The 26,679-nt window shown below is 34.7% G+C and overlaps 1 protein-coding gene across 1 annotated transcript in view; it reads right to left on the bottom strand.

The window, feature by feature from the left end:
- MAP4K5 (mitogen-activated protein kinase kinase kinase kinase 5) overlaps positions 1 to 26,679 on the bottom strand; it is a 138,913-nt gene that overhangs the window by 13,644 nt on the left and 98,590 nt on the right. Inside the window, exons 15-28 of the mRNA XM_024732812.1 lie at positions 25,190 to 25,248; positions 23,877 to 23,944; positions 22,415 to 22,457; positions 21,628 to 21,781; positions 20,635 to 20,732; positions 20,425 to 20,466; positions 19,452 to 19,536; positions 14,148 to 14,227; positions 13,787 to 13,847; positions 10,579 to 10,581; positions 10,383 to 10,497; positions 9,951 to 10,009; positions 7,391 to 7,494; positions 5,369 to 5,546 (exon numbers count right to left, since the gene is read on the bottom strand). Of these exons, the coding sequence (XP_024588580.1) occupies positions 5,369 to 5,546; positions 7,391 to 7,494; positions 9,951 to 10,009; positions 10,383 to 10,497; positions 10,579 to 10,581; positions 13,787 to 13,847; positions 14,148 to 14,227; positions 19,452 to 19,536; positions 20,425 to 20,466; positions 20,635 to 20,732; positions 21,628 to 21,781; positions 22,415 to 22,457; positions 23,877 to 23,944; positions 25,190 to 25,248 (1,149 nt within the window). The remainder of the gene's footprint in view (positions 1 to 5,368; positions 5,547 to 7,390; positions 7,495 to 9,950; positions 10,010 to 10,382; positions 10,498 to 10,578; positions 10,582 to 13,786; positions 13,848 to 14,147; positions 14,228 to 19,451; positions 19,537 to 20,424; positions 20,467 to 20,634; positions 20,733 to 21,627; positions 21,782 to 22,414; positions 22,458 to 23,876; positions 23,945 to 25,189; positions 25,249 to 26,679) is intronic.

Below are 26,679 nucleotides of genomic sequence, written 5' to 3'. Positions count from 1 at the left end.
ATATATATATATATATATATGCTGTCTACAAGAGGTCTTGTTTTTGTTATCTATTCAGCATATATATATGCTGTCTACAAGGTCTTGTTTTTGTTATCTATTCAGCAAGCCTGTGTCTTTTGGTTGGAGCATTTAATCCATTCACGTTTAAGGTAATTATTGATATGTATGTTCCTGTGACCATTTTCTTAATTGTTTTGGGTTTGTTTTTGTAGGTCCTTTTCTTCTCTTCTGTTTCCCACTTAGAGAAATTCCTTTAGCATTTGTTGTAGAGCTGGTTTGGTAGTGGTGAATTAGCTTTTGCTTGTCTGTAAAGCTTTTGATTTCTCCATCGAATCTGAATGAGATCCTTGCTGGGTAGAGTAATCTTAGTTTTAGGTTCTTCCCTTTCATCACTTTAAGTATATCATGCCATTCCTTTCTGGCTTGTAGAGTTTCTGCTGAGAAATCAGCTGTTAACCTTATGGGAGTTCCCTTGCATGCTATTTGTCGTTTTTCCCTTGCTGCTTTCAATAATTTTTGTCTTTAATTTTTGCCAATTTGATTACTATGTGTCTCAGTGTGTTTCTCCTTGGGTTTATCCTGCATGGGACTCACTGTGCTTCCTGGACTTGGGTGGCTATTTCCTTTCCCATGTTAGGGAAGTTTTTGACTATAATCTCTTCAAATATTTTCTCTGGTCCTTTTTCTCTCTCTCTTCTCCTTCTGGGACCCCTCTAACGCGAATGTTGTTGAGTTTAATGTTTTCCCAGAGGTCTCTTAGGCTGTCTTCATTTCTTCTCATTCTTTTTTCTTTATTCTGTTCCGTGGCAGTGAATTCCACCATTCTGTCTTCCAGGTCACTTATCTGTTCTTCTGCTTCAGTCATTCTGCTACTGATTCCTTTTAGTGTAGTTTTCATTTCAGTTACTGTATTGTTCACCTCTGTTTGTTTGTTCTTTAATTCTTCTAGTGTTTGTTAAACATTCCTTGCATCTTCTTGATCTTTGCCTCCATTCTTTTTCCAAGGTCCTGGATCATCTTCACTATCACTATTTTGAATTCTTTTTCTGGGAGGTTGCCTATCTCCACTTCATTTAGTTGTTTTTCTGGGGTTTTATCTTGTTCCTTCATCTGGTACATAGCCCTCTTCCTTTTCATCTTGTCTCTCTTTCTGTGAATGTGGTTTTTGATCCACAGGCTGCAGGACTGTAGTTCTTCTTGCTTCTCCTCTTGAAGCTTCTTATGAATATACTTTATGTCTTGTGTTCACGACACACTTGGGAATTCCAGGGTGGACCAGTGGTTAGGACTCAGCATTCTCACTGCCAGGGGCCAGGGTTTGATCCTTGGTCAGGGAACTAAGATCCTGCAAACGGCACTTCAAAAATTTCTCTTTTCATTTCAGCTAACATTTTTCTCTTGTTCTTCCCACTCAAACTATCAAAAAATGTTGTCCACATTTGCTGTCTCTATTTATTTACTTCCCACTCATCCTTTGCCATTGTAATCTCAGAGCAGTCATTCTTAACTACATCTCTTTGGGACACTCATAGATCCTCTCCCTTAAAAACTGCACATCTGAGCATAAACACAATTATTATTTTGGGTTTTGGTGGACCTCCCAAAGTTCATATATAGTAAAGAAACCAGATGTACAGAATTAATAAACTGTTGTCCTTTGGCAACACTCCAGAAAATAGCTCTTCTCAGTAAAGATATGTTCGTGCATTTATTCAACATTTATTGAGTGCTGATAAGTGCTAAGCACCATCCTTGGAGAAAAGGATACTGCAATAATACATTAAACTACGACTAAAAGAGTTTTGGAATAGGAGTTCATTTTAATTGTTACAGCTGTTGCCAGTTCAAGGCATGGCCTCAACAATCAACATACCTGGGAGATAGTTTAGCAATCATTTGTGAATATGGAAAAGCCTAATAAAGGCAGTCTCTGCTTCAGGGTGATTTGAATGTTTACCCTCAGAGTCCTGGCTCTCCTTAGGTAGTAATTTTGGGTCTGCCTTAATTTTAGCCTAGACAATGTTAAAAGTGGGTAGAACAGTTTGCCTCTGGCATTAAAAAACAAAACAAACAACAACAAAAACACCTCAACCCTCAACCCTGCAAATTCACAAGAGGACTCACTGAATGCCCAGCCTTAAGCAATGTAACCTCCTCATACATCATACAGAAGATAGTAGTTTGAAAACTCACATTAGATAATCATATGAAATGACTTTCTCTACACTATTATTATATACTAACCAATAAAAAAAAGTTGGGGCTGTCTCCCAAACATGATCTTGGTTTTTAAATAAACTGACCCAAAACTCTTCTTTTTAGCAATAATTACATGATAGGAACACGTTTCTATTTGGGCTGTTTATATTTCATAATAAATGTCATTTCCACCTTTCTGTTAGCTATACCAGGAAGATATGCATCTACCTCAACCAAAAACATTATTAGAAAGAAAGGTGGGTGCAGGTGGGGTGGGAGGGTAAAAGAATACATTCCTATTTTATTCGAGGTGATAAAGAATATAACAGTGGTCAAAAATAAGTTATAACTAAAGCTTACTTGACTTCATATATAAAAATGGCTTCATAAATCTGGCTGACAATACACTAGCACAACAAAAACAGTAAACTGGCAAAATGAAGATCTTCATTTTACTTATTTTTTAACATGAATTCTTTAATATTTTATTTTTAAAAATTTAAAACTTTATTTATTTTGGTTGTGCTGGGTCTTAGTTGCAGTAGGCAGGCTCCTTAGTTGTGGCTCACGGGCTTAGTTGCGGCTCGTGGGCTCCTTAGTTGCAGCCAGCGGGCTCCTTAGTTGTGGCAAGTGAACTCTTAGTTGCGGCATGCATGTGGGATCTAGTTCCCTGACCAGGGATTGAACCCTTGTCCCCTGCATTGGAAGGTGGATTCTTAACCACTGCAGCACCAGGGAATTCCCTTGACATGAATTCTTGATCGATTTGTTCCAATTTTAAAGTTTGAAAATAAACTTCTCAACCTTTTCAGAGTTTTCACTGAGATATGTTTGATAAAATCCTAGGCTAACAAACCATTCTCAGAAAATGCAAGAGATATTTTCCTGTATCTTTAAATGGTAAAGCTTGGAGGCCACACATCAGAAGTTTCTATTCCAGTATGAAAAGTACTAGAACTCAATGATTTTAAGAAGTGTGGGGGGAAAGAACCAATAGGAAAAAAACTGTTATTTCTTTGCTTGAGAAGCTGATAAAATTTGAAAAGTATCTTAGAAAACTTAATTATTTAGTAAGTCCAAAGATTAACTGATAACAACTAAGACTTTTAAATTTCAGGACTCATTAAAATTTTCCTTGGTAAAATACTTTGTGTCAAATTGCCTCAGGCAAATAGAGATCATAAACTATATGTACATGATCCTCTGGGCCTACTTGGGAAACTATGTTCTGAATCTTTATTTGAAAGAGCCCACACAGGTTGAACCTATTCTGCTTCTTTTGCAGGCAAAAGCATCAATATTTTAACATAAAGTAAAAAACACTTACCTCCACCAATTTCTGTAAACCATGAAGATGCAGAGTTCAAATTGATTGTCTCAAACTGAACTACCTGATTTAATTCGGTGCCCTTGCTAATAGCTACACAGACCATAGGGTATTCCTGTTCTGGTATTACCAGCATTTCAAAAACATTCAAAGGACTTGGCAAAGGAAAGTCAAAGTGCTGCAAAAAACAAACAGATGTATAATTTAGAAACAATCTCCTCATTCATATTGTTGAATAAAGTGAACAGAAAGGCTTTCATTTTCTTAATTGATCTAAATCTAAAAAACGACTACCTCTTATCAGCACAAAAACAGACATATAGATCAATGGAACAGAATAGAGAGCCTAGAAGTAAAGCCATACACCTATGATTAATTAATCTACAACAAAAGAGAAAAGAATATACAATGGAGAAAAGACAGTCTCTTCAACAAGCAGTGTTAGGAAAGCTGGACAGCCTCATGTAAATCAATGAAGTTAGAACACTCCATCACACCATATAAAATAATAAACTCAAAATGGTTTAAAGACTTAAATATAAGATATAGCACCATAAAACTCTTAGAACACAGGCAAAACATCCTTTGACAAAAAGCATAGCAATATTTTCTTAGATCAGTTTGCCAAGGCAAAAAAAATAAAAATAAATAAGCAAAAATAAACAAATGGGATGTAATCAAACTTAAAAGCTTTTTGCACAGCAAAGGAAACCATAAACAAAACAAAGAAAACGTCCAGAATGGGACAAAATATTTGCAAATGATGCAACTGACAAGGGGTTAATTTCCAAAATATACAAACAGCTCATATAACTCAATATCAAAACAACAACCAAATCAAAAAATGGGCAGAACACCTAAATAGACATTTTCCCAAAGAAGACATACAGATGGCTAACAGGCACATGAAAAGTTTACACTAGCACAACAAAAACAGTAAACTGGCAAAATGAAGATCTTCATTTTACTTATTTTTTAACATGAATTCTTTAATATTTTATTTTTAAAAATTTAAAACTTTATTTATTTTGGTTGCGCTGGGTCTTAGTTGCAGTAGGCAGGCTCCTTAGTTGTGGCTCACGGGCTTAGTTGCGGCTCGTGGGCTCCTTAGTTGCAGCCAGCGGGCTCCTTAGTTGTGGCAAGTGAACTCTTAGTTGCGGCATGCATGTGGGATCTAGTTCCCTGACCAGGGATTGAACCCTTGTCCCCTGCATTGGAAGGTGGATTCTTAACCACTGCAGCACCAGGGAATTCCCTTGACATGAATTCTTGATCGATTTGTTCCAATTTTAAAGTTTGAAAATAAACTTCTCAACCTTTTCAGAGTTTTCACTGAGATATGTTTGATAAAATCCTAGGCTAACAAACCATTCTCAGAAAATGCAAGAGATATTTTCCTGTATCTTTAAATGGTAAAGCTTGGAGGCCACACATCAGAAGTTTCTATTCCAGTATGAAAAGTACTAGAACTCAATGATTTTAAGAAGTGTGGGGGGAAAGAACCAATAGGAAAAAAACTGTTATTTCTTTGCTTGAGAAGCTGATAAAATTTGAAAAGTATCTTAGAAAACTTAATTATTTAGTAAGTCCAAAGATTAACTGATAACAACTAAGACTTTTAAATTTCAGGACTCATTAAAATTTTCCTTGGTAAAATACTTTGTGTCAAATTGCCTCAGGCAAATAGAGATCATAAACTATATGTACATGATCCTCTGGGCCTACTTGGGAAACTATGTTCTGAATCTTTATTTGAAAGAGCCCACACAGGTTGAACCTATTCTGCTTCTTTTGCAGGCAAAAGCATCAATATTTTAACATAAAGTAAAAAACACTTACCTCCACCAATTTCTGTAAACCATGAAGATGCAGAGTTCAAATTGATTGTCTCAAACTGAACTACCTGATTTAATTCGGTGCCCTTGCTAATAGCTACACAGACCATAGGGTATTCCTGTTCTGGTATTACCAGCATTTCAAAAACATTCAAAGGACTTGGCAAAGGAAAGTCAAAGTGCTGCAAAAAACAAACAGATGTATAATTTAGAAACAATCTCCTCATTCATATTGTTGAATAAAGTGAACAGAAAGGCTTTCATTTTCTTAATTGATCTAAATCTAAAAAACGACTACCTCTTATCAGCACAAAAACAGACATATAGATCAATGGAACAGAATAGAGAGCCTAGAAGTAAAGCCATACACCTATGATTAATTAATCTACAACAAAAGAGAAAAGAATATACAATGGAGAAAAGACAGTCTCTTCAACAAGCAGTGTTAGGAAAGCTGGACAGCCTCATGTAAATCAATGAAGTTAGAACACTCCATCACACCATATAAAATAATAAACTCAAAATGGTTTAAAGACTTAAATATAAGATATAGCACCATAAAACTCTTAGAACACAGGCAAAACATTCTTTGACAAAAAGCATAGCAATATTTTCTTAGATCAGTTTGCCAAGGCAAAAAAAATAAAAATAAATAAGCAAAAATAAACAAATGGGATGTAATCAAACTTAAAAGCTTTTTGCACAGCAAAGGAAACCATAAACAAAACAAAGAAAACGTCCAGAATGGGACAAAATATTTGCAAATGATGCAACTGACAAGGGGTTAATTTCCAAAATATACAAACAGCTCATATAACTCAATATCAAAACAACAACCAAATCAAAAAATGGGCAGAACACCTAAATAGACATTTTCCCAAAGAAGACATACAGATGGCTAACAGGCACATGAAAAGTTGTTCAACATCACTAATTATTAGAGAACCGCAAATCAAAACTACAATGAGGTACCACCTCACAACAGACAAAATGGCCATCACTAAAGAGTCTATAAATAATAAATGCTAGAAAGGGTGTGGAGCAAAGGGTACTCTCCTACATTGTTTGTGGGGGGCAGCCACTGTGGAAAACAGTATGGAGGTTCCTTAAAAAACTAAAAATAGAGCTAACATATGATCCAGCAATCTCACTCCTTGGCAAATATCCAGAAAAGATGAAACTCTAATTTGAAAAGATACACGCACCCCATGTCGTTTACAGCAGCACTATTTACAACAGCCAAGACCAGAAACAATCCAAGTGCCCATCAACAGATGATTGGCATAAGAAAATGTGATTGATACACACACACACACACACACACACACACACACACACACACACAGAGGAATATTATTCAGCCATAAAAGGAATGAAATATTGCCATTTGCAGAAACATGGATGGACCTAGAGAATACTATGCTTAGTGAAGCCAGACAAAGACAAATACTGTATGATATCATTTATATGTGGAATCTAAAAAATAATACAAATGAATATATATATACGAAACAGAAACAAACTCACAGACAGAAAACAAATAGGAGAGGGAGTGGGGGAGGGATAAATAAGAAGTATGGGATTAACAAACTACTATACATAAAATAGATAAGGAACAAGGATTTACTGTATAATACAAGGAACTATATTTAATATCTTTTAATAACCTATAATGGAAAATAATAACTTAATACTTTGCTGTATAACTGAAACTAACACAATATCATAATACTTCAATTAAAAAAAGGACTACCTTTAAATATCATGATAAGAATCAGTTTTCCATAAAAATATGTTTTAGAGACTTGGCCATATTCTTCTTTATGGCTGTGATATTTCTGGAAGTTTATTAACACAAGTTAAAGATAAAATCTTAAGAACACAAAAATCCCTAAACCCAATAAACACCTATAAATAACTATAAACATGCTAACCCTAGATGGTAGCATTGCAGTCTTATAATTTCAGGTTCAGTTATACATTAGTGTTTTCTAAATTAAAAAAGTGTAAACAAAGTAACATATACCTTTATTAACATGAATTTCTGCATTGGCTCATACCACTGAAGTAAAACAATTCCAGACTGTAAAGCTCCACAGAGGTATTTATGTCCTGTGTAAGGGTTTCTGACTGGAAAGAAACAAAACAAAACAGACACACCCAAAACACTGAATATTTTTATATAAAAACAAAGTTTAGCTAAAAGCAATTACTAAGTTATACTCACCTAAAACCTAACCCAGCTTTCTGTATAAAGGCAGTGCTGATACATAGGAAAAACCAATTAAATGTGGCCTGCCACTGATACCAAACTATGAATGGAAGAATAATCATTTGAACTGTTAATTTAGGTGATAAAGGATAATTATTGTTTCTGTTCACTAGGATGATAAGAGTGCAGAAAGTAAAGAAAGATGATATCTTTTTCCTTTGGCTTTGTTATACCCTTTCTTTTTCACTCTCTTATCTCAATTTTAATTGTGTACATTTACTTCTAAACATCTTTAATATACTAGGTTCTTAAACAAACATAAAAACAGTATTTTAAGCACCAAAACACCTAAACTATTTTACAATCTAAAGAGCTGCTTAAGTAAATGGACCAAAAGAGTGAATTCTAGGTCTAGTGAATAAGAAGGTCTAGAAGGCAACTGAAATCTATCATTCCATTAAAAAAAACAAAAATTTTTTTATTTATTTTTGGCTGCATTAGGTCTTCATTGGTGCGCAGGGGCTTTTCTCTAGGTGCAGTGAGCGGGGGCTACCCTTTGTTGCGGTGCACGGTCTTATTGTGGTGGCTTCTCTTGTGGAGTATGGACTTTAGGCATGCGGGCTTCAGTGATTGTGGTGCGCGGGCTCAGTAGTTGTGATTCACGGGCTCTAAAGCGCAGGCTCAGTAGTTGTGGTGTACGGGCTTAGTTACTCCGTGGCATGTGGAATCTTCCCAGACTAGGGATCAAATCTGTGTCCCCTGCACTGGCAGGCAGATTTTTAACCACTGTGCCACCAGGGAAGTCCTATGATTCCATTTTTGGTATAGTAGTTTACAGCTGTCTACTTAAGATAAGATGAAAATAATTAATTATTTTACAACTTAATAAAGATGTAACTTCCTTGACTCAAATCTATAGAAATTCACATTGGTCTTTCCTTCTCCCCAATTTGATTCCCATCAACAGTAATGTATTTGATTATAAGAGTAGTTATTTGCAGTAAGCTCTGTCTTAAGATATTTATGAGTTGTACCTCAGATTGTAAGCATCGAGACCCTTCCTGAGCCAGAGATACTGGGAATCTGATAACAGAAATGGACCTCCATCTCCCTAGAAAAATGCTTGTGAAATCTGCTTATAACTAGAGAGTATGCTGTGGACCTAATGCAGCATGAAGATCAATGTTTAGGCTCACTGATTAAACAATAATAAACAGAAAGTTAGGAGCCCAGAATTTGAAGCCACAGACCAGGTGTGATCCCAGGTTCTGCTACTAGTGACATAAGTATCATAAGCTGTTTAAGGGTTAAGCGAGAGAAGATAATTATATAGCACAGAATTTCACCTTGCCCCCAAAGAGGTCTGGTCTTTGTCCTCTCTTCTGGGAGTTAATGTCTAAGCCTCAGGAATGTCATGCCTGACAGGAGTGTCTTTGTTTGCCTGGGGCCTTGGTCAACGTATACTGTAACAATATGATTTAGAGTGGGGGTTGGCGACACTGGATAGTCTCAGGATGGGGGACAGTAATGCCAGAAAGACAAACCATGTAATTTAGGGTAGGGGCTTTGGGTCAGGCAATATCACTTGACCTCCAGAGGGGATGGATACTGAGATCAGCCATGTGGGCAATCAAGCATGCCTATGTGATAGAGCCTCAATAAAAACTCCGGACACTGAGGTTGCTGAGTAAGCTTCCCTAGTTGGCAATGCTCTGTGTGTATTGTTACACATCACTGTCAGAAAAGTAACACTGTCCATACACTGTCTATTATTCCATGGAGAAAGGACAACAGAAGCTCTACATCTGGCATTTTTCCTGGATTCTGCCCTATGCACTTCTTCCCTTGGCTGATTTTAATCTATATACTTTCCCTGTAATAAACCATAACCAGAGTATAACCACTTTCAGTGAATTCTGTGAGTCCTTCTAGTGAATTATTGAACATGAAGGTGGTTTGGGGAACTCCCCAAACCTGTAGTTGGTATCAGAAGTGAGTGGTTTTGTGTGGACTCTTCCCTCTAACTTCATAGTTGGCCAAACTCCTGAAATAATAATGTTCATAAAACACTAAGCAATAACTGTTAAATAAATGGTAAGTGTCAAATGAAAGCTAAGATATCAGCAGAGATAGAGCCTTATGGACTATGGTTAAAAAATTCGAGGAACATTATGCTCTGAGAAAGCATCAGAGCAATTATCTTCAAGCATTTTTATGTCCAACTATACATTCCTGAGCTTCAATGGCCCCTTAACTCCTTATTAGAACAAATATAAAGCCTACCTTCCTTCACTTAATACTATAAGACTCTACAGATAATTTTAAAGATGTTAAAAGTTCTAATCATCCAGTTTGAGAAACAGCATTTACTCACCTATGCAACATTTGTGGCAGCCTTTTGTATCAGGAATCTTTGTTGTTAGAGCGAACTTTCTGAAAACATAAGACAACATAAATGTACTCTACTGCAGTGGTTCCCAAACAGTGAGTGATGGGTGAATCAGTTCCATCAGAACCAGTCAAGGAGCTCTAAAAACCACCATCTTAAACTCTGACCCCAAACTATCTGATTTTATAGAACTGAGGCAGGACCTGGGATCTATATTATAAAACTTCTATGGATGATTGACATGGACAGTCAAGTTACAAGACACTTATCTTTTGAATTCTAGATGACATTTACTTCAGTGTAAACTACCTTTCAAAATTAAGACAAAGGAAGTTTTTTAGTGGGCAAGGAAGACTGGCTGTTTTAAAAATAGACACTAATTCCCCTCACTCCCAGTAGAATCAAAATATTTTGTACCTTGGTAGTATGCGGTCTGGAAACCTATGAGTTTGAATATGGGCAGCTAGTCCTGGTTTTTTGGCTTGTTCAAACAAAGCTATAAGATTATGAGAGTAGAGTTGAAAGGTTTTTCCTATAAAAGAGAAACGTTATTTTTATTAGAATTATTTAAAGCAGAGAAATACTATTTTCAAGAAAAAGAAAAGATAATTACCTTCTAAAATGACGAGTCCAGCCATGTTCAAAAAGCCAAGCAAAATAGAGAAAAACACAAACAAAAAAACCTAGTTAATACTATTTTGAAAGATAGTAAGTAAAATGAGTTTTAATAAAGTAGATAATTTTGTTTCCCAGTATATAAATTAGATATATTCTGACTAATAGGTGATCTGGGCAGAACATATGTAAACCTTAATGAAGCCAACATAGAAAAAGAAATTGTTAAACACTGTACAATAGAGTGAGTTACAGTGATGTACATGTGATTATTTCAGTACAACATGGAAAATTATATAACTATATCACATTATCTTTCTGAGATAGTCCTATTTATCAATAATCTACCACATTACCTTGAATTAAAAACTGTGAATGAAGTCTTAAAGATAACACTGAAATACTAAGAAAAATAAAGCAAACTATCATAGGATACAGTAGGGCTACAATTATATCCTATAATTTATACAGGATAATAAAGCTACAATTTCCATATAATCAAAACCACAGCTGTATTAGAAAGGGGAATATATGGTAAACATTTTCTGACTCCTTATATACATGACATGGTACTATAACAATCCAAAATAGTATTTCATCATTTTACTACTGGAAAACATGAAAAAAAATGGTTTTACCCTCAACAAAATTTTCTGTATTTTCTCAAAATGCAAACATTCTGCCTAACACTATACCACCCTTCCTTTCTCCAGCATCGCTTTATATATAACTAGCTACCCAAGCAGCTAACACATGTACATGTATGTGCACACATGCAAAGAAATGCAGACCCTTAAACGGAACGTTTTCTCCTATTGAGCACTGCTACCTATCTTCATTCAGTTCCACAGGTCATTTTGACTAAATTTGGAAAGAACCAATTTATAGGCTAATTTTTCCCTGCCTTTCTGTTGTTATTTTATAAATATACAAGATGTACTCTGTGTGGCTTTTAAGCTTATTCCCAAAGACAGGTATAAATAGGGATAAAAGCAGTAAGAGAGTTAGAGGAAAGTGACTCTATATGAACACAACTCAGAATTGTTAATTCAAACAGATCTGGGTTTAAGTTTATCTTCATAATAGTAATTTGATATATTAATATTTTATTAAACAAAAGTAAAAAAACTGGGGGAAACATAATCAAAATCAGAGATTAAAAACTTTTTTGAGGACCCCAGTTTTTTAAAAGACATTTATGGACAATCAAATAATATGCTCTTTGTAAACGCTGTCATCAGCTCAAATATACAAATTCCTGAAGAATCTCTACTAGGCGATGGTTAGTAGACGAGTTTAAGTCATACACACTCACACACACATACTTAAAATTATGAAAATGGCATTTCTTAAATTAGGCCACAATTCATAATGATCTGTCAGTGAGTTAAAACTATACCAGCACTGATGCTTTAAAGCATAAGTAGCTGAAAGGTACACTTAATAATGAAAAGCCTGACAGTACAGTAAATAAGAACTAGGATGTAATCATCACGTATCTATTGAGATACAGAGCACGAAAGAGTATCAAACAAAAAACTGAAAAAAATTTAAGAAATGTTAAAATAATTTTTCAAAGTGGAGAAAGGGATAAATGCTATTTTAATAGCTGATAGCATTAGGATTAAGGAACAGAGAGAAATAATTAACTACCTTGTATAGTGGTCCCACCAGAGTACTGTTCTAGGACCCCCTGTGGATACCAAAATGTGAGGTCCCTTATAAAAAGTCCCTTATATAAAATGGTGTAGTACTTGCATATAACCTATGCCCATTCTTCCACATACTTGATATCATCTCTAGATTATGTATGATACCTAATACAATGTAAATGTATGTAAATAGTGACCCAGTGCCTGGCAAATTCAAGTTTTGTTTTTTCGGAACTTCCTGGAATTAAAAATCAATTCTATCTTTGAATTGAATCTGTGCATGCAGATACAGAGGGCCAACTGTGCTCTACTATCAGAATGAAAGTGAGCAGCAAGCCTTTAGGTAGCCACTTAAATCTAAAATGTAAGAAAATAGGTTCTGGCAGGTAACAATTAGGGGAAAAAAGCCTAAACACAACCCACCCACCCCCAACAACAAGGAAAAAAGAAAAATACAAACAACAAAATTAGAATAGGTTGCTCTGGAACCCATTTGATTATTTATAAGACTTGAAAGCATTGGTCCAAGTTCGTTAATAAATATGTGGTCCAGAATAACATGAATTCTACCAGCAAGCATCTGTAAGTCTTCACAGTTTTCTAAGTACTTTGGATATCTCACTTGATCCTCACAGCAATCTTGTGAGGTTGTTATTGTTACCATCATCCTTATGTTACAATTAAGAAAACTGGGCACAGCAACATGGATGGACTTAGAGATTATCACACTTAAAGTGAAGTAAGTCAGAAAGAGAAAAACGAATACCATATGGTATCACTTATATGTGGAATCTAGAATATGACACAAAGGAAGCTATCTACGAAACAGCAACAGACTCACAGACATAGAGAACAGACTTATGGTTGCCAATGGGAAGGGGGAGTGGGGAGGGATGGATTGGGAGTTTGGGATTAGCAGATGCAAACTATTATATACAGAATGTTTAAACAACAAGATCCTACTGTATAGCACAGGAAACTATATTCAGTATCCTGTGATAAACCATAATGGAAAAGAATATGAAAAAGAATGTATATGTATGTATAACTGAATCACTTTGTTGTACAGCAGAAATTAACACGACACTAAACCAACTATACTTCAATAAAAAATAAATTAAAAAATGAAGATATAATTTATGAAAAAAAAACTGAGGCTGAGAGACAAGAGACAGTGATTGGCTCAAGATTACAAAGAAAGGAAGCATCTGGATCCTCTGATTCTTTCCCTTCAACTGCTGATTCTCAGTGGAAGGCAGTGATGGTGATAGTAACAGAGACTGTGGAGAAGGGGATGGCCTCAGGGAACAATCACTGTCATGTTCTCCAACTATGTAGTTCCTGGGCAGGTATGGGAAGTACTGCTCTGACAAGGTTCCTTCTCAAGGTTTCTTCCAATTCTACAACGGTAAAAAATACCTGCAAGTCTCAAAAGTTAACTATACTAGATTATAATTACCCTGAATAACAACATTTTAAAATAATGTGTATTAAAACTACATTTCTCTGCTTGTCCATTGTTTATTTTTCATATCACTTTTATCATATACATACCTGACAATGACATTAAAGTATTATTGATGACATAGAGCCAAGTACATTTCCGTGGAAATAACTATTAAGAAAAAAAAAGGTAATTAAAACTCTCCAATTTTCATTCCCTTACCCCTTAACCTCCAAACTGCAACAGTATGAAAGAGCAGAAAAATAAGTATTTTCTACCTTTCAGTAAATTACCAAAACCTTATGGAAAAAAATCTTTCAACATGAATATGTGAAGAGTACAATTTCACCCCTTTAACTATTTAAATCATAAAAATTAAAACTGAGGCTCATATAAATTGCTTTAAAATTAAGATATTTACTTTATTCAATTGACTCAAACTAATTTTTTGAGTTAAAACTCCTAAATTACCTGTTCCATCGTTGCCTCATGTAGTTCATTGAGATTCAATGTATAAATACCATCTTCAGTTCCAAAAATAATGTACTGATCTAAAATAGTTGAGATAAATCACCAGAATTTACTATCATTTTCTGAAATCATTCACTAAAATAATGGCCCTATATTTTAATGGTATTAAGAGTTAGATAGCCACCCACCAATCCAAAGAAAAATTATTTTCTAAAACCCATGCTACCTTCTTTACCTCTTCCCCCAACTCTTTATTTTTTAAAAGTAGATATATTCTGTTACTAACTCAGCTTTATCTTACTATAAAATCCTTTTTTAAAACACAATTTTCATTACATGTCATTTATTCAAACGTAAGTGAATAAATGAGAAAGAAGGGAAATTGTCAGTAGATGTCAATGGATTGTCAACAGATGCTAAAACTAGTCAGTGAAAGTCTAATGAACAAGAGGATATTATGAAGTCTCAATGAGTCTTCACACTAATTATGTGTTAATTACTTTGGGAAATCAAATAATTATGCAATTACTTAGAAAAGGAAAAATAGGAACTTGACAGAAGAGAAGGCTAGTGAACACCACCTTAACCAACTGGTCAATGTTAATATCACTAGTATTTGGACAAGCTGATACCATGTGCCTCCTGATATGATGGACTGAGAAGAGCACAAAAACATTTCTCTGATATTCCTGCACAAAATGCATAACATGATCTAAGCATGAGGACTCATCAGACAAACTCAAATTAAGGGACAGTCTACAAAATAAGCAGCCTCAAAATGGCAAGATCAAGAGAGAAAGAAAGGTTGAGAAACTGTTCCAGACTAAAGCAGACTAAAGGCATGGTAGCTAAATCCAACATATGAACTTGAACTGGATGTTGGATTGGGGAAAAAAGGGCGGAGAAGATGATAAAAGACATTACTGGGATAATTAATAAAATTTAAATATGGACTGTGGATTAAAAGACAGTATTATATCAATGATAATATCCCTAATGTTTATAATTGTACTGTGATTATATAAGAGATGATTCTTGTTCCTAGAAAATACAAACTGAAGTATAAGGGGAAGAGGAGCATGATGTCCACAACTCACTCTGAAGTGGTTCAGAAAAAAATTCACATATAGACAGAAAAGAGTAAAACAAATGTGGCAAAAGGATGAACATACACACACTACTGTACATAAGACAGATAACCAACAAGAACCTACTGTATAGCACAGAGAACGCTATACAATATTCTGTGATAACCTATATGAGAAAAGAATCTAAAAAAGAAGATATATGCATATGAGTAACTGAATCATTTTGCTGTATACCTGAAACTAACAAAACACTGTAAATCAATTATACTAAAATAAAATAAAGTAAATAAATAATCTGATGGTGAGGGTGTAAAACAAAAAAAAGAAACAACTGATGATTCTGAGTATATAGGAGTTTCTTGTACTACAATATTTCTCCAAATAACCCAAGATCACTGAAGAAATCAAAGAGGAAATCAAAAAATCCCTAGAGACAAATTACAATGAAAACACGACGATCAAAAACTGATGGGATGCAGCAAAAGCAGTTCTAAGAGGGAAGTTTATAGCAATACAAGCCTACCTCAAGAAATAACAAAAATCTCAAATAAACAATCTAACATTACACCTAAAGGAACTAGAGAAAGAAGAACAAACAAAACCCAAAGTTAGTACAATGAAAGAAATCATACAGAACAGAGCAGAAATAAATGAAATAGAAGCAAAGACAAAAACAGCAAAGATCAAAAAAACTAAAAGCTGGTTCTTTGAGAAGATAAACAAAATTGATAAACTATTAGCCAGACTCATCAAGAAAAGGAGGGAGAGGACTCAAATCAATAAAATTAGAAATGAAAAAGAAGTTACAACAGACACCGCAGAAATACAAAGCATCCTAAGAGACTACTACAAGCAACTCTATGCCAATAAAATGGACAACCTGGAAGACATGGACAAATTTTTAGAAAGGTATACCTTCCAAGACTGAACCAGGAGGAAATAGAAAATATGAACAGACCAATCACAAGTAATGAAATTGAAACTGTGATTAAAAATCTTTCAACAAAGTCCAGGACCAGATGGCTTCATAGGTGAATTCTATCAAACATTTAGAGAAGAGCTAACACCCATCCTTCTCAAACTCTTCCAAAAATTGCAGAGGAAGGAACACTCCCAAACTCATTCTATGAGGCCACCATCACCCTGATACAAAAACCAGACAAAGATATTACAAAAAGAGAAAATTACAGACCAAATGCACTGATGAATATAGATGCAAAAATCCTCAACAAATACTAGGAAACAGAATCCAACAACACACTAAAAGGATTACACACCATGATCAAGTGGGATTTATCCCAGAGATGCAAGGATTCTTCAATATACACAAATCAATGTGATATACCATATTAACAAATTAAAGAATAATATCCATATGATCATCTCAATAGATTCAGAAAAAGCTTTCGACAAAATTCAACACCGACTTATGATAAAAACTCTCCAGAAAGTGGGCATAGAGGGAACCTACCTCAACATAATAAAGGCCATATACAACCAACCCACAGAAAACATTCTCAATGGTGAAAAACTGGAAACATTTCCTCTAAGATCAGGAACAAGACAAGGATGTCCACTCTCACCACTGTTATTCAACATAGTTTTGGAAGTCCAAGCCATAGCAATCAGAGAAGAAAAAGAAATAAAAGGAATACAAACTGGAAAAGAAGAAGTAAAAGTGTCACTGTTGCAGATGGCATGATACTATACATTGAGAATCCTAAAGATGCCACCAGAAAACTACTAGAGCTAATCAATGAATTTGGTAAAGTTGCAGGATACAAAATTAGTGCACAGAAATCTCTTGCATTCCTATACGCTAATGATGAAAAATCTGAAAGAGAAATTAAGGAAACATTCACATTTACCACTGCAACAAAAAGAATAAAATACCTAGGAATAAACCTACCTACGGAAGCAAAAGACCTGTATGCAGAAAACTATAAGACACTGATGAAAGAAATTAAAGATCATACCAACAGATGGAGAGATATACCATGTTCTTGGATTGGAAGAATATTGTGAAAATGCCTATACTACCCAAAGCAATCTACAGGTTCAATGCAATCCCTATCAAACTACCAATGGCAGTTTTTTACAGAACTAGAAGAAAAAATCTTAAAATTCGTATGGAGACACGAAAGACCCTGAATAGTCATAGCAGCCTTGAGGGAAAAAAACAGAGATGGAGGAACCAGACTCTGTGACTTTGAACTATACTACAAAGCTACAGTAATCAAGACAGTATGGCACTGGCACAAAAACAGAAATATAGATCAATGGAACAGGATAGAAAGCCCAGTGATAAATCCAAGCACCTACGGTCAACTAATCTATGATAAAGGAGGCAAGGATATACAGTGAAGAAAAGACAGTCTCTTCAATAAGTGGTGCTGGGAAAACTGGACAGCTATGTGTAAAAGAATGAAATTAGGACACCTCTTAACACCACACAAAAATAAACTCAAAATGGTTTAAAGACCTAAATGTAAGACCGGACACTATAAAACTCTTAGAGGAAAACATAGGAAGAACACTCTTTGACATAAATCACAACAAGATATTTTTTGATCCACCTCCTATAGTAATGGAAATAAAAACAAAAATAAATGAATGGGACCTAATGAAACTTAAAAGCTTTTGCAAAGCAAAGGAAACTACAAACAAGATGAAAAGACAACCCTCAGAATGGGAGAAAATATTTGCAAATGAATCAACGGACAAAGGATTAATCTCCAAAATATATAAACAGCTCATGCAGCTCAATATTAAAAAAACAAGCAACCCTATCAAAAAATGGGCAGAAGACCTAAACAGACATTTCTCCAAAGAAATGGCCATACAGATGGCCATACTGATGGCCAAGAAGCACATGAAAAGCTGCTCTAAATAACTAATTATTAGAGAAATGCAAATCAAAACTACAGTGAGGTATCACCTCACACCAGTTAGAATGGGCATCATCACAAAATCTACAAACAGTAAATGGTGGAGAGGGTGTCGGAAAAGGGAACCCTCTTGCACTATTGGTGGGAATGTAAATTGATACAGCCACTATGGAGAACAGTATGGAGGTTCCTTAAAAAACTAAAAATAGAACTACCATATGACCCAGCAATCCCACTACTGGGCATATACACTGAGAAAACCATAATTCAAAAACACACATGCACCCCAATGTTCATTGCAACACTATTTACAATAGCCAGGTCATGGAAGAACCTAAATGCCCATCAACAGATGAATGGATAAGGATGTGGTACATATATACAATGGAATATTACTCAGCCATAAAAAGGAACGAAATTGGGTCATCTGTAGAGACGTGGATGGATCTAGAGACTGTCATACAGTGTGAAGTAAGTCAGAAAGAGAAAAACAAATATCATATATTAACGCATGTATGTGGAACCTAGAAAAATGGTACAGATGAACCAGTTTGCAGGGCAGAAATAGAAAGAGAGATGTAGAGAACAAACGTATGGACACCAAGGGGGGAAGTGACGGGTGGGGGTGGTGGTGGCAGTGTGATGAATTGGGAGATTCGGATTGACATATATACACTAATATGTATAAAATACATAACTAATAAGAACCTGCTGTATAAAAAATAAATAAAATTCAAAAATTCAAAAAAAAATAAAAGAAAGACACCATATGATTACACACATACAAAAAAAGTTAACATTTACTACTTTTGTTTTTATCCTTCTTTCTCTGTACACACATTTTTGTTTTCATTTTCTGAACTGTTTAAGTTATGAGCATGATACCCCTTTATTCCTAAATATTTGTGTGCGTTTCTTAAAAAAAAATAAAAAGGTCTTATACAACCACACAACAATGATCAAAATCAGGATATTAACACTGAAACAATACTATTTTCTAATATCCTGATTTTACTGAAATCAATTATCGTCTCAGTATTGTCCTTTTACATAAATGAAAATGCCAAATTATGGTTGCAATCAGTTGTGATGTCTCTTTAGTCTCCTTTAACCAGGAACTGTTCCTGTATACTCACTCTTGAATTCTGATGCCTTAAACTAAAACTATTTACCTATTTAGGTTGTTACACTAAATAGTATAATACCTACACTCCTTAGTCTCTAAGTTGAACTTTTAAAGTAAAAAGCCCTCAGTTCACTGATCATAAGGATCTTTTCTGATAATAAATATTTTGTTGGAGATATATATAAAAATTCAGAAATGTTACCTTTTGTATCAGGATGTATCCAGGATGTTGCACAATTTATTTTCAAAGGACAGCCATCAAAGACTTTGGAAAAACATGCTCCCATCTTATTTATAAAGAAAGAGATGTTGACTTATTTGATTAGATAATTTTATACATTCTTAGAAAATAGCTAAGATTATTATGAAATGTTAAACTGACTCTTATTTGCATATATTTATGGTCTCATTACAAAATTCATATTTTGATATAATTTAACCCTTTCTATGAAGAGAGTTTTATACTGTTTCCTTGTGGAATCCACTACTTTACAGCAAAAATATCAAATTTATCAAAACGTCTACATATGTCAATGATACATTCTAGGAATTTTACATCACTATTTATCTTTAGGACTAACATTTAATAATGAGAAACAATGAATGATATTATTGAGTAACATCACAGTGATTATAATTGCAGTATACCTCCATAATAGTGATGAAAGACAAAAGACTGGTATTTACACTAAACTTTTACTGTATAAAAAGGTACAATTTATAAGGCACCCATTCATATGACTGGCTGAACTACCTTAGGTAGGTTCTACTGAAGGGCCAGAGAACAAGAGTTAACAGAAGCTTCCCTGTTCCTTTTCACTGTGTACAGTGCAATGTAAAAATGGCTTCAGGGGTAGAAAGATATTTAACCAACATAATGAAGAGGACACAGTACTAGTAATATCATCACATTAAAATTAAATTGGCCTCTGTAGGCTAATCAGAGAACCCAACTGTCCGTATTTATAAAAAGTGAAATTTATCCAATTCTAACTAACTCACTCAAGTTAGGGTACATGATTTGATCCATGGTATATCCAAATGCATTTAATGCCTTTGTATTTTATGAATCCTTCCTTTCAATGGCTCAAGATACTTGATAGCAAATAAACAATATTCTGTTGCTTCTAAAGAGAGAAAAACTGGCAAGTGGTTCACATAAAAATATTTCTTACCAGCACTTTTGGGGTGGGTGGGAGGCCATTGATTACTGGTTTCTGTGGGAAAAGTGATTTTTAATACTGTAAGACCTCTTAAAGCCTTAAGAAAAACTTTATACATTTAGAAATCCAGTTATTCAAACTCTTGAATTAAACAGACTATGCCCTTTATATGATAAATACAGTATTATTTACAACTAATCACCAAACACCTGTTATACCTACAGGGAAATCTCGCTTGTCCTTTTTTCGTGGTAACTGTGGTGCTTGCGCTGATCCTTCTGTGTTTTCACTAATGAGTTTTGAAATACCATCACCATTTCCTAAAGAGAATCATGGTTAAAAATTGAATGACCATACAAATAAGTACTTTCCTTGAAAAGTAATTTCCCCTTCTCCCCCCAGTACTATTTTTTCTACTGTCAGATGAGTTAAAGTATCTCTGGTGCCTTTCTCTAGCTCATGTAGAGGCAGCACTGCATCTATAGCAGTGGTCTTAATCCATGAAAACAACAAATGTTTCCATATTGTGAGAAAAATGAAATCTGACCTACTAATACTGATATTCAAGGCCTTTCATAATTTAACTTCAACCTACCTTTTTAAGTCCTGTCTCCCAGTATATACCCTTCAAAAGCTCACACTTCTACCATACTAGACTGTACTTCCAACACATTCTAGATTTTCCTGTTTCAGTGCATTTGTTCATTCTTTCTTGTTCTCTAAGAATGCCTGTCAGTATTGGTTCCACTTATTAAAGGCTCACCAAGCCCTTTAATACTCTGCAAGGGCCTACGTCCTCTGTTCCCTATCCTATCTCCCTCAGAGATCTCTTGCATTGTTACGTATAGTTACTCACTGTAGGAGACACTTAAACAAAATGTCTTGTCTGAAATTATGTGCACATGGGTATAACTTCTGCTATAGACCCTGAACTTCCAGAGGGCAGGGTCATCCATTCATCTTTCTAGATCCTATAATATTTAGCAAGGGATCAAATTAGGTTGAATTGGATTGAATCTATTTATAGTCCACCCATGTGGAACTTTAAAGAACCTTCACAAAGCTTCAAACAGTAATAAGATTGACTAAAGAAAAAAGACATTCTTTAAAATATGAACAAAATGGCTTTCTTTTCAGCCTTCACTTTGATTTATTTACCGAGATCACAGTATCTAGCTGTATGCACTCCAGGCCTGCTGATACTGCTAGCCATACCAATAGAGGAAGTCTCAGCTACAGGACCACAACTTGGGCTACTCTGTCTTCTGAGAACTTGGGGAGCTCTGTTCTCTGAATCAGGACAACGTTTTACAGTCGATGATTTTTCTTCATCTTGGAGGTTGTCTTCAGGGTAACTGCTTATCCTTGGCTAGTTGATAATAAGACACGGAAGTACTTTAATAAATTTGGACATAAAACATTAACACTTTGTTATTATTATGCATCAAAGACTTTAGGGGGAGGAGAATATGCCTTTTTTTCTTTCTCTTGTATAGTTCAATTCACTGGGCCAAGTAAGCAAGGTAAGCAAGAGCTGAGTTACTCTCCCAACACAACTATGAACTTGCCATGTGACTTTTAAGCAGCCCTAACCACAAACTGATAACGTTTTTATAACCAATAAAATCACATACATAATCCACAAAATATTTAATAACTACAAACAAGCAAGGAAAGTGACTTAATAAAATATGACTCTAGTGCACTGTCCAACTGTAGTAATAAATGAGGAATGTAAATGATGAACTCCCCTCCATGTGGTCAAGTACTGCCTCAAATGAGTAATAACCTATCTTTGCCTTTTTCTAATAGCTATAAAAATATTATATTTCTCATGAAATCTTCTTTAATATATTTTTACATCTTCATAATATGCTCTTGAGGAAAACTGTACCCTAAAATATGTTTAAGAGAATTTTGAATAAATTCAATGAAGTTATTTAAAAATTTTATTTTATTATTTAAACAAGGATATATTGTTGAAAATCTTTAAGTAGCTCACCTTAGGAGGTAGGGGAGGTGGTATTGCACGTTTTGAGGTTGATCTAATACAAAGAGAAAAATGCAATTTAGATGGTGATAAATGACAATAACATAAAACACAGAGAGCATTACATGTGCATTAAAATCTGCTTCTATTCAGGGGATATAAAAGACAATCAGATCATGGTACAGAGTATTTTTTAAAGCTACAGGAAGACCTAAGATCTCATTCTGTCAAACTGTATTAGTATGACTATAAAATAGAGTTTTTATAAAGTGAATACGAAGTATTTTTTACTTTATCATTATGCTTTGCAACATTTAATATGTAATAAAAACGAAATTAAACTTAGTAGTGAAAAAGAGATTCAGACTTTTAGAGTTGGAATCCACAGTGAATCATATATTCAAATGGCTGTATCATCAAACCCTTTGTTACTCCAAGTGGGGTCCACAGATGAGCAACACTGGTATCACCTGGAAATTTTTCTCTTTTTTTTTCCTGGCTGCACAACACAGTTTGCAGGATCTTAGTTCCCCGACCAGGGATTGAACCAGGGCCCTCAGCAGTGAAAGCGCAGAGTGCTAACCCCTGGTCTGCAAGGGAATTCCCATGGAAACTTTTATAAATGCACCCTCTAGACCTACTTAATCAGAATCTGCATTTTACCAAGATTTCCAGGTGATCCTCCAGGCACATCAAAACTTGAGAATCACTCATCTAGCCCACTGGTTCCACACATTTATCCATAGTCATTGCAATCAATTAGGAAGCTTTCAGGATTCTTAGATTCCACTCCCAAAGACTGTATTCTATAGCAGGGGTTAGCAAACTTCTTCTATAAAGGGTTAGACAGTAAACTTTGTAGGCTTTATGAATCATATAGTGGTCTTCTTTCAATTTTTTTTCAACCATTAAAAAATGTAAATATCCTTCTAGTTTGTAGGATGTACAAAAATAGGCATTGGGCCAGATCTGGTTTATAGGCTTACAGGCCATACTCTGCTAACCCCAGATCCATAGGCCTAATGTGGGGATCCAGGAATCTATATTTCCTAAGAGCTCTCTAGGCACTGCAATGGACTAATAGGTTTGGAACAACTCATCTAGGTCAGCCCTGTCACTTAATCGTTGAGGAAATACAGGTCTAGGATATGAAGTAACCACATTGCAGAGATGGAACTGGGGCTTTCTGATTCCTACTATCATATTTTTTCCCATGAGATCATGTAGCTCATCTTTCAGTATATTAACACCACACATACTGTATTTTGATTTAAAGAACAAAACCACAAAGCCTTAATGATCAACACATTATGCCTTTGGGCAATTTAAAAAAGTCAGAAGCTTTTCACTGACAAAAGGCATAGTACAACTTTTATAGGAAAAAAATTAAAGCTTATTAGAATAAAGCACTCCCCATCAAATAGTATTCTTATATAATTAAGTAAAATAAAGTTAAGCTAGAAAAACAACTTACTTGCCAGTATTTGCACCATCAACAAAAGGATTCCACCGTAACAGAAAGTTTGGGTCTGAAGACACTCCCTGTGAAGGTAAAAAAGAGTTTAAAATGTTACCTTATAACAGGTATCATTCATTTTATTTGATTCAAGAACATACTCATTGTCATGATTATTAATCACCTTGGCTTTCAACGGTTTAATCTCTAGCTACATTTGCTGTCATTTGACACATTTATGTCAATAACTCATTATTAGATGACTTAAACTTAACAGAATCTATAAACATACTTACAGCTTAAAATGTGACAAGCCCTCTTTACCAATATATTGGTAAAGTATATTCCAAAGCAAAACAAAAATGTTAACTTTGAATTATGTGCATCACTACTCCATTAGCATGGAGAACTAAACACTGTATTATTCAATCACCTTTAATTTACTGGTGCCATACTTTTTCTGACTAGCATGGAAATTGAAAATTTATTGTCCAGCAACGCATACAGTAGGAAGAACACCACTTGCAGATGTTAAGAATGAAGAGATCCATTAACAGAAGACAATTACTCTAAAAACTATACTTTTACTATCAGTTATAAATAAAGTAGATGTTAGGATAACATCTAGGCTGACTCTAATAATATCTTGCTCTATCTATTGTTTATTTCTTTTTAGTTAAGGAAAGGGTTAACCAAATAGTAATCTCAAAATAAGAGCAATGGTTAAAAAAAACAAGAAGATATATTAACAATTAAATATTAAAAACAGTAAGGCAATGCAAAATCATACTACAAATCTAACAGAATCATTAAGTAAAAAGATCCTGAGAGCTTAAAGCTGAGCATAAAATTCCATATACTTAATAAATTCATATGAATTCTTCAAAAGACTCAGAAGTGTCAAAATGAATGGTTAAAATGGTATATTACACACTGTACCCTAGTCAAAATACACCTAACCAGAAGCTTTTTCAAACTTTAATGTGTGAAATACGTTATCAAAATCAATGCTCTGGGGCTTCCCTGGTGGTGCAGTGGTTGAGAGTCTGCCTGCCAATGCAGGGGATACGGGTTCGTGCCCCGGTCCGGGAAGATCCCACATGCCACGGAGCGGCTGGGCCCGTGAGCCATGGCCACTGAGCCTGTGCGTACGGAGCCTGTGCTCCGCAACGGGAGAGGCCACAGCAGTGAGAGGCCCGCATACCGCCAAAAAAAATTAAAAAATCAATGCTCTGAAGAGTATATTACTTTGTTCTTTAGTAAAAGTACACCTGACTATAACGTTTCTCAAATTTTAATATGGAAAATTCTTTAAAAGTCATTATTCCTACCATTTCATCCCGTGCTTCTGTTTCTTTTCTCAGAGGAGGTTCAAACTGTAATTTGTCAACTGTAAAATATAACATATATTCACAAATTCTATCTTAAAGGATCAATCCTGGAAATGCGATGAGAAGCATGTGTACTGGGGAGGGGGGAAGGGAGAGAGGAGAAGAGAAGAAAGAGGAAAAGACAAAAACTCTTAATTTTTTACTACAGAGGACCCCTTCCTTTATGTTCGCCAAAAGAAAGTAACAATTTGGTATCTTCCTAACAATTCTACTTAACTCTTGGTTGGAATCAGGAAATTAAACCACAATTTTGTATATAAAAGATTTTTAAAAATTAATTAAAAGTAGGTGACTAAACAAACACTTTAAGGATGTTTCTATCTAGGCTATAGACTCTGTCTTGAGACTAATTTAAACTACAACTTTATGGTAGGATGAACACCCCGCCCTGCCAAATCACCTATCATTATCTAAAAAGAACAAATATTTGTCAAATTAAATATTACTATGGCATTCAGGAATCTAATATTATATTTTCCTAAATGTATATTTTATTTGGCCTAATGAGACCAATTTTAGAATTATTCCTAATAATCAAAGAGTAACTTCTTTTATATGAAATAGTCTGTAAATCAGAGAAAAGGATGGCTTATTATCTACTCATAAAGTACACAGAATTTTAAAATTCTAAGATATAATGTGACTAAAAGACCAAAAAAATTAAAATATACACTTGCATCATAGAGATACAAGTTTCCTAAATACAATCTTGGTAAACAAAATACACTAAAAAAAAAAGCACTTGCAAAAAGTATCTAGTTGTCTTTATTCCTAAAACAAAGATTTGTAAAGCAATACAGAGTACTTATATAATTTATTATACTAAATAAAAACATTAAGTCATAAAATTTTCCTTCTTTTTTTGTTTGTTTCGCAAATTTTATTAAAATATAACATGCATAAAAGTGCATTTGTTATAATCAATGAATTTTCACAAACTAAGCACTTACATAACCAGAAGCCAGATAGAGACAACATTACCAGACCCCAAACGCTCCCATTTACTCCCCACTCCAAGGACAACTGCTCTCCTGACTTCTAGCACCATGCATTAGTTCTGCTTGTTTCTGAGCTTTGTAGATTGTTCCTTCTCATTGTTATACCGTACACTCTTCCTTTATGGGACTATGCCATAATTTATTTACCCATTCTACTGGTGGTGTGTATTCAGGTAGTTTCCAGTTTGGGGCTATTACAAATAGTGCAGCAACCAACATTCAAATAAGTGTCTTGTGGGTGAACATGTGGGTATGTTTCTGTGTGTACCTGGCAGTAGAATTGCTATCTTAAGGTAGACAAGTGTTCAGCTCTAGGAAATGCTTTCACTTTTCCAAAATGGGGGTGCCAATTTCCAATGCAGCCAGGAATGTAAGTTTGATTGATTGAGTATTGCAGTTTTTGTCTGTACACTGCATGAACACATTTTGGGT

The sequence above is a fragment of the Neophocaena asiaeorientalis genome, unplaced genomic scaffold, assembly GCF_003031525.2.
Source record: "Neophocaena asiaeorientalis asiaeorientalis breed wild unplaced genomic scaffold, Neophocaena_asiaeorientalis_V1.1 scaffold233, whole genome shotgun sequence".
In the NCBI taxonomy this organism is placed as follows: domain Eukaryota; kingdom Metazoa; phylum Chordata; class Mammalia; order Artiodactyla; family Phocoenidae; genus Neophocaena; species Neophocaena asiaeorientalis.
This window is presented reverse-complemented; position numbering and strand designations above follow the sequence as displayed.